Here is a 14954-nt window from a genome sequence, read left to right as displayed (position 1 = left end):
CTGTATATAAACCAATGAAACAAAATTTTAGAAGATTGTTATGATGGTAAATGTATTATACCAAGCAAGAATCGATTTAAATTACAACAGCCAGCAGTTCATTATCTAAAATATGATATAACTTATTCTTAATATACGCAATTCAGAAAAAGTAATGTAAGATGGGTAGGTTTTACTTAGTTCTCGTGTTAATCAAATACAATTTACCCTAGCATTCAATGGCAGTTTAACCGATGTGACATACAGATATTTCGAACATACCTATTCTTATTTAGATTAACTTAAATATGTGTTAAAGTATTTTTTTTCTTCGAAAAATGGCTTTAATTTTTTATAAGAACAATGATTAATATCAGTCTAGAAGATGACATGAAAACATACACACAAAATGAATGCATTGTTTCAATTTTGTGTAACACATAACTTGTGAATGTCAAGGTTCAAATCTTCTAAAACAATAAGTACATCTTAACTTTTAATGATTGATTTATTTTGTTACTTTCAATACAAAGTGCCTGTATAAGCATAGAAACTGGAAATACACATACCACAAACCTATTCAATAATACACAAAACCTGAACATGCGATGAAATTAGACACATTTTCCTATAAAATAGTAATACGAAAACAAAATGAAGTAAAACTTATCTAGAGAGGTAAATATCGTTTTGTAATGTCCAGAATGTAGCACATGTAGCGCGCACATACTATTCATTTTGAATAAAGATAATAACTGATACTATCCTTCTTCTTACTTTTGTTTGTTATAGAACTTATTTCTACGACTAGCGGGAACTACCCGCTTTTTTCCAATCGGTATTATCCACGACATTAGTGTGCATAATAATTGAACAGAAGAGTGTACATTACAATTGAAAGTGCTGTGTTTCCTCAAACTCCTGCAATAACAATATCAATGACAAAAATAGAATTTCATAACAATGAAATTTGAATATTAAGTATGTGTACAACATTAAAAACAATAGCGTGTATTGATCAAGGAGTAGTTCTTGCCAGTAAGTAATTCTCGCCAACCGATGTTTCGTTCTCTCCTTTGAAACAAGTTCACGCCCACAATTTAAGAAAAAGTATCCAACGGATTGGCGATATTTTGCTCCAAAATGAGCTATCTTACAATAATTTTCATTGAGGAATAAAATGTTGGAGAGCAGATTGGCGAGAATTGCTTCTGTCTTGAAAACGGCGAGATCTAGACTCTGGCCAGTAGTTTAACTAAAAATAAGCACTTGAGTGAGAAAATGGGAGGGTTGTTGTGTGTGTGTTTGCGCGCGTGTGTGTTTATGTAAACAGTTGTGTAGTTATTTTACGGCTCCAATTAAACCTCTGTATTTCATTATATACTCATAGATAATTATAAACATATCGATGGTCAGGTCATTTGAAAGTTGTTATTGTGGTATTCTATAAAAAGTTTCAGTTTTATAGAATTATTAAGAAAAAAGGAGACAAAAATGCCATGCATTAGTCGCCTTTAAACGGCGGATAGATGACTTTGAAATATTAAGTGACAAGTATCGTAGCTGCTGATATGTGTTGTCGTTAAATAAAGACCTAAATGAGAAATAACACTGTTTAATAATACTGTTTGGTGATCCTTACTAAACGACTTTCATAACAATTATGGTGTTATTGTTAGTTTGTATTGTTGTGTGAATTTGGTTAATGTATAGAAAAGTCTTAAGATGGTATAAAGTTGGTTCCGCTAGTGAATTGCATGGTGTAAAGCAACATTTGAATATACTGTTCAATACTGCAATTAATTAATTTGACACTCAATAAGTCCTTTAGTTTACAAGTAATTACCTTCACTGGACGGTTCATCACCATCACCTTGATTAAGAAAAACGTGTATATTAACTGGAATGAGTGTTATCGAACGAAGGCAACCAGACAAAAAGATAAAAATCAGTATGTAAAATACAAAACTTAATAAGGTACCTAGTGTAAATGTTTCCCTTACTCTGTCATATAGTTATAAAAAGTTCAGCTATAAATTAAGTTGTTTGTTCTATGATACGATAGAATGAAGTCTTCGCATTACATTATGACCACAGTGGTAAACATAAGTAGAATTAAGAATAATATATTTCTTATAACATCAAAGACAAAACGTTTGACAGTTCATGTTATTTTATTAAGTATTAGTTAAAGATCACTTCATTTTGAATGAAAATAGAATGAAAATGGATATATGCAATGACCTTTTTCTATATACTTCATTTCAAAAAATCAATTATAATGAGGATGTAACTCTTACCTCTTTTCATGTCGTTCGACTTTTCCTCTGAAATATAATTTGAATTATAAATCTTTTTTTTATGTTAGGAACTGCCGAATTACACATTACTTAATAACCCCATTTCACATTCCCCACAGAAAACTTCACAGAGGGAAAAATATTTGTTATATTTGTCAGTATCATAACGATCATTTCATAAGCAATATAGCCGGTTGGTTCTAGAATGAATAGGACACTTGTGATCTTTATTCAATTCTGTGTGTTTTTGTTATTTTTCAAAAGTTCCTCCATGATTCCCAATATAACGGTTTTTACAATGATAATTATATTATAAACATGCTTATTTCATATTTTGCGTAAGTAGAATATAAACTTTTATTTCTAATTTGCTGAAGATATTGTGGCACCTCAAATTAAATTCACCAACAATTACAACAAAATATCCATATAGAACTTCAAAACATACCATTCAAAATATGTATAGTGATACTTGCAGTCTCTGAATTAGGGCCTCGACAAACATAAATGCCATTATCCGCCATTGTAGAACGTCGTATTTGTAACGTACTGTACAAAGTCCTTCTGTCATTGTCATTAAAAATTCTGACACGTTGAATTTGTCGTGAATTCACTTTTTGTCCATTGAAGAACCATTCTACTTCGTCAGATGCATAGTCCTCTCCTGTCGCATTGCAAGTGAGAAAGATATTTTGTCCTTTGCTTACCCACGTTTTTCCTGATAGAACCACACCTTTAATCAAAGTATATCATTAAATGATATAAGTCTTTCTTTTTAAATATTGTTCTTTACAGACGTTTTAAACAAAACTTCAAACGTATCATAAAGTTCTAGCATTGACTTTTCTTGACTGTTATGTAAAACATATGTAAAAAGAAAATCATTTTTAAGGTGATCGCCAGCACGTATTGAAATAAGCTTCTGATTTGAACAACATAATTATTTACTTACTTTGTGGTGATTTCTGATCATCTGAAATGTATATATAAATAGTTTTGTATTTTTTTTGGTTTTATTTCCAAGAAAAGACATAGACTGCGATGACGGAGCAATAAGATATTTTAATTAGTATAACTATGTCTTGTAGTTTGTAACGGTTTTCTACAATATCAAAACATCAAAAGCCTTTCAATTTTTACAAACATAACATCAAATATATGCTTATTAGTCCAAAAAGATAATATTGCATTGTTGATATGAACAATGGCCATTTTTATTATGCATGGTATATTGCAAAAGATTTTTTATTAGTCTGGGAGTATGAAAATATTGAAATTTCATAAATTGGGGTAAAATATGCTCTATTTGTTTTGTTTTATTTCAAACGACAAACAAAAAGTTATAGTTCGTCGAACTTTACCCCGACCATTTTGGAGGGCCTTTCAAAGTTTGGCAATATTTCATTATCAGCTGATTATATGTACAAACTTTATGTACGAATGTTTGAAACCATTTTTTTACAACATGTATTGATTCCGGAATTTTTTTCAGTGCAAAAGGAAAACTGATTTTGGTTATGAAAACGAAATTACAACGGTTTTTCGTAAAATTGATCTACCATAGGAGCTATTTTTATCATTCAATCAGAATACAGAACCGTTGCACGAAGACGAAGAACGTTGAACGATACACGAAGCACGAAGTGGTCTACGAAACGCACATGCACACGAATCCCACGCTGCACGTTACACGATTCCACGAAACAAGCACACGAAGCACACGATACACGCACACGAAGCACACGAATTTCGCTTAAATGGGAATGTTACATGTTTCAGGAGGTATATATAGCGGCAATTGAGATAAAAGGATCTAGGTAAACGATGTGTTTTCTTTCGAATCAGATCAGCTTTAAAGTCAGCCTCATAAGAGTAATGGAATAGTTCAGCAAGTAGAGTAGCACAATTTGTTCCAATCGGAATGCCGACTGTTTGTTGAAAAACGCGTCCACCACACTAGTCAAATGTGTTGTCGATCAAAAATTCAAGCATTTGGAAAAAAAAATTCTTCTGTAAATTTGGAAGATGATTTGGAATCAGTTTTTACAAAGTATGAGAAATCTCTACAAAGAGCTATACATTTATATCTAGGTGTACCATCTTTTTGATGGAACAACGATATATAATATTTTTGAGTCGGGATTTTAACTGAGAATGGGGAATAGAAGTATAAAGTGTTGAAAAATCAATCATAGGTTTTAATGTTATTGTATTGTGATAATAATTTTGAATAGAGGGCCTCCAGAAGATCCTGCGAATTTTTCAGAATCCACATTGAATTAATGCCACTAAAAATGGGAGTGTTGTGGTAGGACTGGAGACCTTCTTTGACAGCTGTGAGTATAAAAGTTTAAAGTTTTGAAAGAGGATTGGTGGTACATTTTTCAAATGCAGCTATGTAGCTGTAGCGTTGTTTGTATGTATTCTTGTGAAGTTTAAGAATCCCATACAAAAACCTTGTAACAAAAATCAAAAAAGTAACACGAAAGATCCACTAGAAGAAACTGTTCAATAATTAAAACGTACTAACAAATCAGCTACATTTTTTTTAAAAAGTCACTCATGAAAAATTTAACATTTGGATTTCGACATAGTAGAAAATTTGGGCGATTAAAAACTCCTATTGAAGGATTTTGTTATCTGATGTTTCGTTTTCAGTTTTAAAAATTTTACAAATGATCTTTTTTGTATATTTTGAGCATTATCTTGCAATGTATATTGGTTTTCATAAGATTAAGTCGATGTTACAGATAATTTATACAAATGTACTGTGAGAATATGAAATAACGAGTCGGATGTGAAGGAATAACATCTTCCTTAATTGCCTTGAATGTAGAAAAAAATGAAAGAAAGAGAACAATGAGCGTTAAATGGAATTATATTGATTTACCTATAACGTTTAGTATCACATGTGTTCTGTATGTTTCTCTCGAGATGACAGCACATTCGTATACTCCTGAGTCTCTTAGTTGTACATCTTTGATAATAAGATTCCATTCATTTTTTTCTTCAACTGTCATTAATGAGATTCTGTCATCTTGAGCATAGACAAAGTCTCCTATAGTCAACGGATTCGGCTCAGACATTCGCCTCCAGATCAGCTGAAGTAGTTAAGGTAATATAACTATCTACACAAATCCTCTATGGATTCAACTAGAATTGGAAATATCGTATGTATTTTTTTGTCTAATTTTGTCATAGTTTTAAATTTGATTCTGGAAGAGCTGTTTTATTTGAGCTTAAAACAAAAGAGAAAACAGAAGAAATAGAGAAAAACAGAAGTATAAAACACCATCGTGTTAGAAATATTCTTGAGTCTAATCTAAACAGTAATTAATACAACGTTAAAGGAAAGTAAACCTGGTTATTGCAGTATATGTAGGGTCGTGCAAAAGGTAGATCCCTGCAGAACCGACTTGATCATTGTAAATTCTTAACAATATCATTATAATGCTGAAGAAAATGTTAATTTAATAATTTTGTCCCTTTCGACCCCCAGAACCATTTAAAATTATCAAGTGATATACCAAGTGACTATCAAATCCTATATCTATACACTAGAAAAAAAGCATGCCTTATTTCCTAACAATAATTCGTTTACAAGCTGAGAATTTTGCAGTTTCGGCAATTACCGGAAGTAGCCTTTCGCCCCCTACGCTGTATTTGGCGACCAAATACACTATTCTTTAGTGACAATGCGTCTAGCAGATGTAAGACTACGAAACTAAATCATTTTAAAGGGAAAGTAGCATAATCTATGACAGAAAAGACAGAAAACCAAATATTTTTTTTCGCTTGGCTATTTCGGACCTAACTAAAACGCGATGTTTCGTCCCTTGTTGCCTAAAAGAACGACAAGGAGATTAAACGATATACCAAGTCACTATTTAAACATATTTCTACACAACAAAAAAAAAAAGAGTGTGTCTTATTTCTTAACAATAATGCGTTTACAAGCTTAAAACGCAGATCTATACCCCTGAATTTGCAGTTTCGGCAATGACCGGAAGTCGTTTTTCGTGCCTTATGCTCTATTTGGCATTGAAATACAATGTTCTATATTGACAATGGGTAGAGGAGATATAATTCTACGGAATTTGATAATTTCTAAGATAAAAACAGAAAAATCAATGCGATATAATGCAGAAAACAAAAATACTTTTTTCGCTTGGCTATTTCGACCCTAAGTAAAACGTGATCTTTTGTCCTTTTCGACCCCAAGAACGACTTAAAATTATCAGGCGATACACCAAGTGACTATTACATCCTATATCTACACACTAGAAAATGAAACATGCCTTATTTCCTAACAATAATGCGTTTACAAGCTGAAAATGAAGATCTATACCCCTGATTTTGCAGTTTCGGCAATTACCGGAAGTAGTATCTCACCCCTACGCTGTATTTGGCGATCAAAAACATTATTCTATAGGGACAATGCATAGAGCAAATAGAATTTTACGACAATAAATCATTCTAAAGGGAAAGTAACAAAATCAAATATACATTTTTCTCTTTGCTATTTCGACCCTAAGTAAAAACGCAATCTTTCGTTCCGTGTGACCCCCAAGAACATCTTAAAGATATCAAACGATGTACCAATATACTATTAAAACCTATATCTACACAGCAGAAAATAAATTATGCTATATTTCTTAACAATAACGTGTTTACAAAGTGAAAATGCCGATGTTTTTGCTGTTTTGGCCCTTACCGTAATTTATTCTCTCGTCCCCTACGCCCTTATAACTTATACAGATGTTGCAGAATATACATCGGATGTTTATTTGTACAGTAGTGGTTATGTTGTATTATACATGGACAAAATAAAGCAGTAAAAGTGTAAAGAGCGATGCCTAAACTTTGACTTTTATCGTACGAGCTATATTCGTATAAGGTCGTTCGTCCCCTGATTTTTTATCACCAAATTGTTTTTGTTCTTTTTAGTGGTTTACTCCAAGATTTTGTGGGTCAAAAGGATATATATATTGGTTGTGAATGAGACAAAATTTCATTTAATTATCTCGCATAACTTATGAGAAATTGATAAAAGTGTAATATTTCATAAGTGGGTCAGTGGGACTCAAAACTGGGTCATAGGGACTCTAAGTAGGTCAGAGGGACTTTTCGAAGGGGATGTTTGAACCTCTATTTTGAGCTACCTTGTACTCTAAAGAGTTGCAAAATATGTTCCAGTCGAACACTTTATGTATTCCTCGTTATAAATATCTCAGTTATGATCAAGTCATATGAAAAGATGATTTTTAGGGGGGAAATGAAAGTGGGTCAGAGGGACAAAATTTTTCCCCAAAAGTGGGTTACAGCATCAAGCACGTAATATTTGCCCGTTTTTAAAACATGAATAAGTCTTAATATGGCAGCAGTTTTGACAGGAACTACAAAGTTATATTCATCAGTGTATGAAATAGTTCTTATTTGAAATTTCATTTGCATATTATTTGTTTCTCCTCCAATGCTCTTGGACCCTTGGGGATAACTTAGTTTCTCAACTCTCGATAGTTAAATTAATCTTTTCGCTGAAGCTCGTAGGATGAAATCTGAAATTAACAATCCCAGTGGAAAAATCTTGTAATCACTCGAGACTGGAGGAGAACCTATATATTTTATTCGATTAAACAAGTAATCAGGAGATATATAGAAGTTTAAAGATTTTCATGATTCAAAATGACTTAATCCACATTGGTATGGATCAACCTGACCTTGTGTTATATAGAAGGAACTGATCCTGTTTGAAATGGTGCGACCTAATCTTGTTTTGTATGTCATTCTAATTTCCATGGAACGACCTGATTCTTTTTTGTATGGAAACACCTTATCCTATTCTCATGGAACGACCTGATTCTTTTTTGTATGGAAACACCTTATCCTATTCTCATGGAACGACCTGATTCTTTTTTGTATGGAAACGACCTAATTTTATTTTGTTTTTTACAACTTACCGCTTTTGTTCCGAGATTTTGTACAGAGCATTGTAAAGTAGCAGTCTCCCCTTCAAACACCGACACATTCTGGTTTCTTTGTTCAAATACTGGGACTTGAGATGCGTAAGATGTGGTGTAGAGAGTTACACCTACATGAAAGAAATGACGATAGACAATGTTAAATCTAGTGATAGAAACACTTTTATGTCTTTTTTGCGAACACCAAACACATATAGTGTTTAATGGTATTTAGCCAACAATCCATCTGATACATCTATACCTTTTGATTACACATGCTTGACAGTGTAACGGGGATTGAGATGCTGTGATTGTAGTTTAATAGGTATAAGTATTTCTCTGGGTATAAATGAACTTACTCTATAATAAAGTGTGTATAAATAAGGGGCTTATAGGTATTTCGGATGAAATGTCAACTCATATTCCTCCATGGACTTACTTGTACAAATTAATCACCTTAACTAAAACGCAGATAATTGTGACATAATTTAATTTTGTATTAATTTTCCAATACCATTGGTAAGAACAAGGATCTAGATACACTATTCTTTGTGTTTAATCATGTCTCTTGGATGTCACATAACAAAAAATAGAAAGCTACCCCCATTAGTTGGCACAGGTAAGCAAAATTGGTGATATTGATTCAACAACAAAATGCATATTATGCAAATTTCCTTTGAAAATAGTTTTCGTTTTATTTTTTTTCATTGATGACAATTTTATGTGACAGAGACAGGTATGAACTGACATGTGCAGAGCCACATGTATTAAACTCTATTCTTGATTTCAGCACTCAGGTTGAAAGTAACATGATATGTTATATGTTGAATATTACATATTCTCGTGATGTCAAACTTTTACAATTTAACTAATGTTATCTGTAATCATTTGCGCTTTAAATTCTAGGAAATAAGCTAATAAGATTAAAAGAAACGATGTATTCTCACGTCATTATGCAAAGGAAGAGTAATCAAGGGAACCAATGTTATAGCGGTAATCAAAAGAATGTAATCCAGGGACAAAGACCAGACATGAAAAACAGACTTACACAACAAAGAATATGAAGTAACTACAATCATACATACAAAGTAACAAAAGCAAATGAGCAACTCGGGCTCCACTAAAAACTGGGAACATGGACCATGTGCACTGGTAGGGTAAGCATCCTCTGCTTTTTTAGAAACACCCGCGGAGTTGCTCATAAAAAGTCAAGTAGACAAACAAGGAAAGGAAATGTATGACTCGTTGAATAAATCAGTTTTCATGGTGCAGATGGATACACCATAACGATCCACAAGTTCATGATGACGACCATAAAACTTCTGTAGTGACTACTTCAATCTTGTATAAAAATAACCCTGTTCCAGAAGCCTATTTGTTAGAGTTTCAGCGCGATACAAAAAGTCTGTGTAGTTTCGGCAAGCTCTGGCATAAGGTATGAGTTGTGATATTAACACTCCATACACAGGTGCTGAAGGGATGTTGCCACAGATGAAGGGAAAGTTGACAATTCTGAATGAAAAAAATCACGTTTGTCGTAAAGTTTGGTTAATAGTTTTCCTTTACCATCGATTTCTAAGTGTAGGTCAAGATATGAGGCTGACTTCACAGAAATATTATATTTCGATTTTGGCTGATACTCAAGGTTGTAAGGAAAATGAGAAGCGCTGGTATAGTGAAGGGGTATATCAGTAAATATTTTTAGTTCAAAATTCACTGGGAGACCATTTACTGCAACAGCAACTCTACTATTTTTGGATTAGAGAATTACATTGGTTGCTCTTTATGGCCAAAATGGGGATAATTCTGATATATTTAAAAAAAAATATGTAATTATGTTCATTTTTATGATAACATATCTATCATTATGGTAGGGGACTGGAATGTGGTACAAAATTATGAGATTGATTCTATAAACTGCCACATTGAAAACAAGCAAAACACAAACATATATTCATCAGATAATGAATATTTGTTAGACATTTGAAGGTTGTAACATCAAAGAGAGATCCTTTCAAAAACTGTTGTTTCATTTGAGAAGGCGGAAGAAGTTATAAAATATAGTTAAGTATGAGTATGACTCAGATGGAAAGGTTGAAAATCCTGATAAGAGGTTTGCCATTTATGACCAGCTATTATGAGAAACCCTGAAAATGAAAACAAGGGTAACAACAAAATTATAGAACGCTATTTCTATCCATAATCAAGTCAAGTCAAAAATAAATCTGACAAAATAGATATTGCATCACCGTAGAATTTGGTACCGCAATGCACCTGACTTGGTACCGATATAATACGACATTTTAAGTTAAATCTAGGTTTTACAGGTTTAACCTCCCTCTTTCATTGCAGCGAGAATATACCGGTGGTGATTCAATAGCATTTGCTGTAGTGTCCATTTCGGTAAATCAGTGGTCAGATCAATACAAAAAATATTAACAAAAAGGAATCATTACTCATTGTTTTTGAAGAAACCGAGTATTTTTCAACAAAGGACTTATATTTGAAAAAAAGAATTTGTTTAGATCATTTTGAGACGCATTTCTTCATATCTCTGATTCATGTGTTTTTGTTGCGCACATATTTAAGGCGTTCATGGGAATAAGAGTAGTTAGTATTTGCTTTAGCGTAGCAAATCGATAGTGAAATATAAACACAACATGCAGGATATGAAGGTGTATTTCTGTACAATTTTTTTATCTACAACATATTTGTCCAATGTGGTGGACGCGTTTTTTAACATTCAGTCGGCATTCCAATGGAAACAAATTGTGCTCCTCTAATTGCTGTCCTATTTTTTCACTAAAATGATTCGATCAAAAAGGAAAGGATATCGTTTGGCTAGATCCTTTAATCTCGGTTTCCGCTATATAGATGACGTAATATAGTTAAGCAATCCAATCAAAAGAACTTGAGATAAAGGATACTACAGACACTATGAAGTCAGCCTCATATCTTGACCTACCCTTAGAGACCGATGGTAAAGGAAAACTATTGACAAACGCAATGACTTTTCGCATTGTCAACTTTCTTTTCATCTGTGGCAGCATCCCTTCACCATCTGCATATTGAGATTTCATAACACAACACATACCTTATGCAAGAGCTTGCCGTATCTACAGACATTTCGCATTGCGCTAGACTTCTTACAATTAGGCTTCCGGAACAGGATTATGTTGCTACAGGATTGAAGTCATCACTACAGAAGTTTTATGGTCGTCATCATGTACTCGGTGTTTCCATTTTCGCTTGAAATCTGATTAGTTCAACATGTCAAAGTTTTCCTTTCCTCTTTCGTCTACCCCGAACATGACATTATGAGCAACTCGGCGGATGTTTCTAGAAAAGCAGATGGCGCTTACCCTACCGGTGCACCTGATTCATGCTCCCAATTTTTAGTGGACTCCGAGTTTCTCATTTACTTTTGTTTCTTTGTATGTATTATTTTAGTTACTTTAAGTTTTTTGTCGTGTTTGTCTGTTTTCCATGCCTGGTCTTTGTTCCAGTATTACATTCTATTGATTTCCGCTAGAATCTTGGTTCCCTTGATTACTCTTTCAATATCTTGTTTTAATCTTTTGATGTCCGAGTTGCTCATTTACTTTTGTTACATTGTACGTATTATGTTGGTTATTGTACGTTATTTGTTGATCGAGTCGGTTTTCCATGTCTGGTCTTTATCCCTGGTTTACATTTTTTAATATCTACAAGAATCTTGGTTCCCTTCCTTTCTCTTTCAAACTTTGTTCAAATAATATAAAACCACTTACCCTGGATAACAGAAAATATAGTGAAATATGAAAACATCATGAATACTCATACTATATTTGAAACGCCTTTATATATAACCTCAATTGAAGAGTAATAATAAGATTTAATGATAAGCCTTTTATGATTAATTTAATATATACTAAACTGAATAATGAATCTCATTACAAGTAGTTATCGGGATCATAATGGTTGGAAATCACGTTTAGAGCGACGATAAATTACGTTTAAGTACATGGTTTTCTCGGCCTAGATTTTTACTTTACTTTATAATTTAACCTTTTTAAATTGAAATCATATAATCACGTGTACTGACGTGCACTAGAAAATCTGTTCATTAAATATATAATGAAATCAATATCAGTCATGGTTTATGTAATAAATACGTCTCATATTGTGATGACTAATCGATACACTGCTACATCGGTTAATGTTTGATACAGGGAAGACAACGTAAGCATTTAAGGTCTGAAAGTTTCCCAATAATGTAAGAACTCTCGATTATGCAAAGGAGTGGTTGGTTGTCACCTCCACGGGACACGAACTAGTACTGCTGTGGCATCTATATGTACACCTTTTTGACTATTGTGACTGTTTGTACTAAGACAAGCGCCCAAGAACACTGGCTACCTAAGCTTTATAACAGCTTAAGAATAAGATTTGCAATACTCCTTCTCAAAGGTTTAATCAAGGCTTGAAACTTAATTTACGCATTAATTGGTTGTACAAGACAGTTGATCTTGATATTTTGTAGACCTTGAAGGTTCGGGTGTCGAAAGAATAAGCCTGCAGCAACGCAAAGCTTATCGTTTAAGGGCGACTCAAGTGCTCAGAAACGTAGTCGGGACTAGAGTACTCTGCCATCAGATCAACTTTATTTTGCCCCCCCCTCCCAGATGGTGCAATGGGGTACCCCTGGCATGCTACATGCTTGAGTCGTCAGGTCATGATATAGGAAACCTGAAAGCAAACGTCGCGTCATCGCACGTTAACGATCGTTGCTGTTGTATTCGATAGAAGAAGAGGCGTCAGTTTCGCTACAGGAGGTGAAATTTCCTTACCTTACCCACCTCCCCCAATTTCCAGTGGCAATCAAAACTCGTCGACCTTATTAAATCCTTGTGTCTCATCTTATTTCATCATATCATAATCATTTCATGTTCATTGCCCGGATATAGCTGATATGTTGCTGCTTTGGCGTTAATCACCAATCAATAAATAAATCAATTAATCAATCAAATTAGTGATGCATGTCACATCAAATATTTACTGTAAAGTGACGACTCAATATTGCTTTACCAGGTGCTTGATATGTTGCAAAGAAACACCGTACAGACAATTATTTTTCTAAGGGCTTTGTTTTACTCTTAATATGGCTAACGTTTAACAAAAATGGAATTACGTAACGGCAGAAAAAAACAATTTACTAATTGTAAGTCGTGGGTACCCTTCTTTCGATAATTATCCTGCCAACAAATGATTAAATTGTCCACGTCTTTCTTCGAATAATACAGTTAAGTCCAATGTTAATTGTCGCACTTGTTCTTTGAAATTTGATTCTGATATTATTTAAAAGATTACCCAATCTACTTACATACATGAAGCAAACCGGGATGTGGCATTCAGTATGTAGGTGAAACCGGTCAATATCTATCTAAATGCAAAGTCGTGACACTAAATATTTAACAATACAACCTTTGGAAGTAGTCAATAATATGTCAGGAGAAACTTCAGAGAATGTCAAATTCTGCCATTCCCGTAGATTGGAATTAGTAACATCTTAAGAACAAATTTCGGTCAACATTCTCGTGAAGTCTCTAAAAAAATGCGTAACGACAGGTGTCATGGACGCAGAGCGAATCGAAATATACGGAAACATAGAAATAACAATACTACGGTTAAAACCGCATTACAATTTCTAAAAGCAATTGGCGTCATCAACTCTTAACCAAACTACGCTCAATACCGATCACTAGATTACACACTAATCTAGACGATTGTAATAAAATATCGTTCAGCAGTCCAAAACATGAAACATTTTAAATTACATTTGCCTACTGTTATTCCTAACTTTTCCCAAAACTTGATCGTCCAGAAAATCATAAAAAGCATTTTCTAAAAGTTATATATATTAATCATCAATATTGCTGGTATATTAAATGATCATGCAGTTGAGGAAATTATCCATGCTTATTTTAATATAGTGAACTCCCTTCTATTTGCTATATTTACGAATATGCAACTCGTAAATATGTATTTAATTATTGTATATTATGCAAAGATGTGAAGATTAAGGAAAATATGCCAATATCTTAAAATTGAAGTAACTCAAAATATATTGTATGGTCCCGATTCCCATTTTATTACAGGTAATGTGAATGTCAATACAGATTGAGAGTTGACAGTGTTTCTTTAAAAAGGACCTAAGTATCGTCCTCTAGCCACTTTCAAATGGACAAAATGTCGTAACATCATCCAGGACCTACTCCATTCGTATTGTATACAATGGATAAAACGTGAGAAAGTAAACAAGGAAGATTAGATTCTTTCTTCAGAACAGAAAAAAAACATTCCGATGTACACTTTACTCCTAATAAACAACATCAAAATTGTATTTTCCGGATAAAACACAAATTAAAATATCTCATCAAGGATTTTTTTTGTTTCTGCTGATAAAACTGCAAATAATATTATTGTTATTTGTCGTAAATTTTGAATTGAAATTCTACAAAAAGAAATTACGAATTCACCAACATTCTAACTGGTTAAATTTTTAGAAAGTGAAATTTTGAACAAACACAAACTTGTTACTTCCTCTTTACAAGCTGAGCCTAGTAGCATGGAAGTTTATACTATGTACTGGATTCCCAAACTTTAAACATCACCTTATATAGATTCATTTCTACTTCAAGTAATTGCTCTACAGCTAGACTTTCAATTTTAATTA

At 33.1% G+C, this 14954-nt stretch overlaps 1 protein-coding gene across 2 annotated transcripts; it reads right to left on the bottom strand.

The window, feature by feature from the left end:
- Positions 1-468: 468 nt before the first annotated feature.
- LOC148622975 (zwei Ig domain protein zig-8-like) lies at positions 469-12106 on the bottom strand. 2 transcript variants are annotated; one of them, XM_088573388.1, is made up of 8 exons: positions 12010-12106; positions 8240-8370; positions 5170-5380; positions 3232-3252; positions 2728-3012; positions 2280-2306; positions 1826-1852; positions 469-900 (listed from the first exon to the last, which is right to left on the bottom strand). In XM_088573388.1, exons 1-8 carry the CDS (start codon positions 12047-12049, stop codon positions 893-895), a joined length of 750 nt encoding a protein of 249 aa, XP_088429514.1. In that variant the 5' UTR covers positions 12050-12106; the 3' UTR covers positions 469-892. The 2 variants fall into 2 exon arrangements, with proteins under 2 accessions (XP_088429514.1, XP_088429515.1); XM_088573389.1 differs by lacking the exon at positions 2280-2306.
- Between the last annotated feature and the right edge of the window lie 2848 nt (positions 12107-14954).

Source organism: Perna viridis, chromosome 3 (assembly GCF_037379345.1).
Source record: "Perna viridis isolate PV_CMFRI_1.1 ecotype Kerala chromosome 3, ASM3737934v1, whole genome shotgun sequence".
In the NCBI taxonomy this organism is placed as follows: domain Eukaryota; kingdom Metazoa; phylum Mollusca; class Bivalvia; order Mytilida; family Mytilidae; genus Perna; species Perna viridis.
The sequence above is the reverse complement of the archived record's forward strand: the minus strand, read 5'-3'. Positions and strand labels throughout refer to the sequence as shown.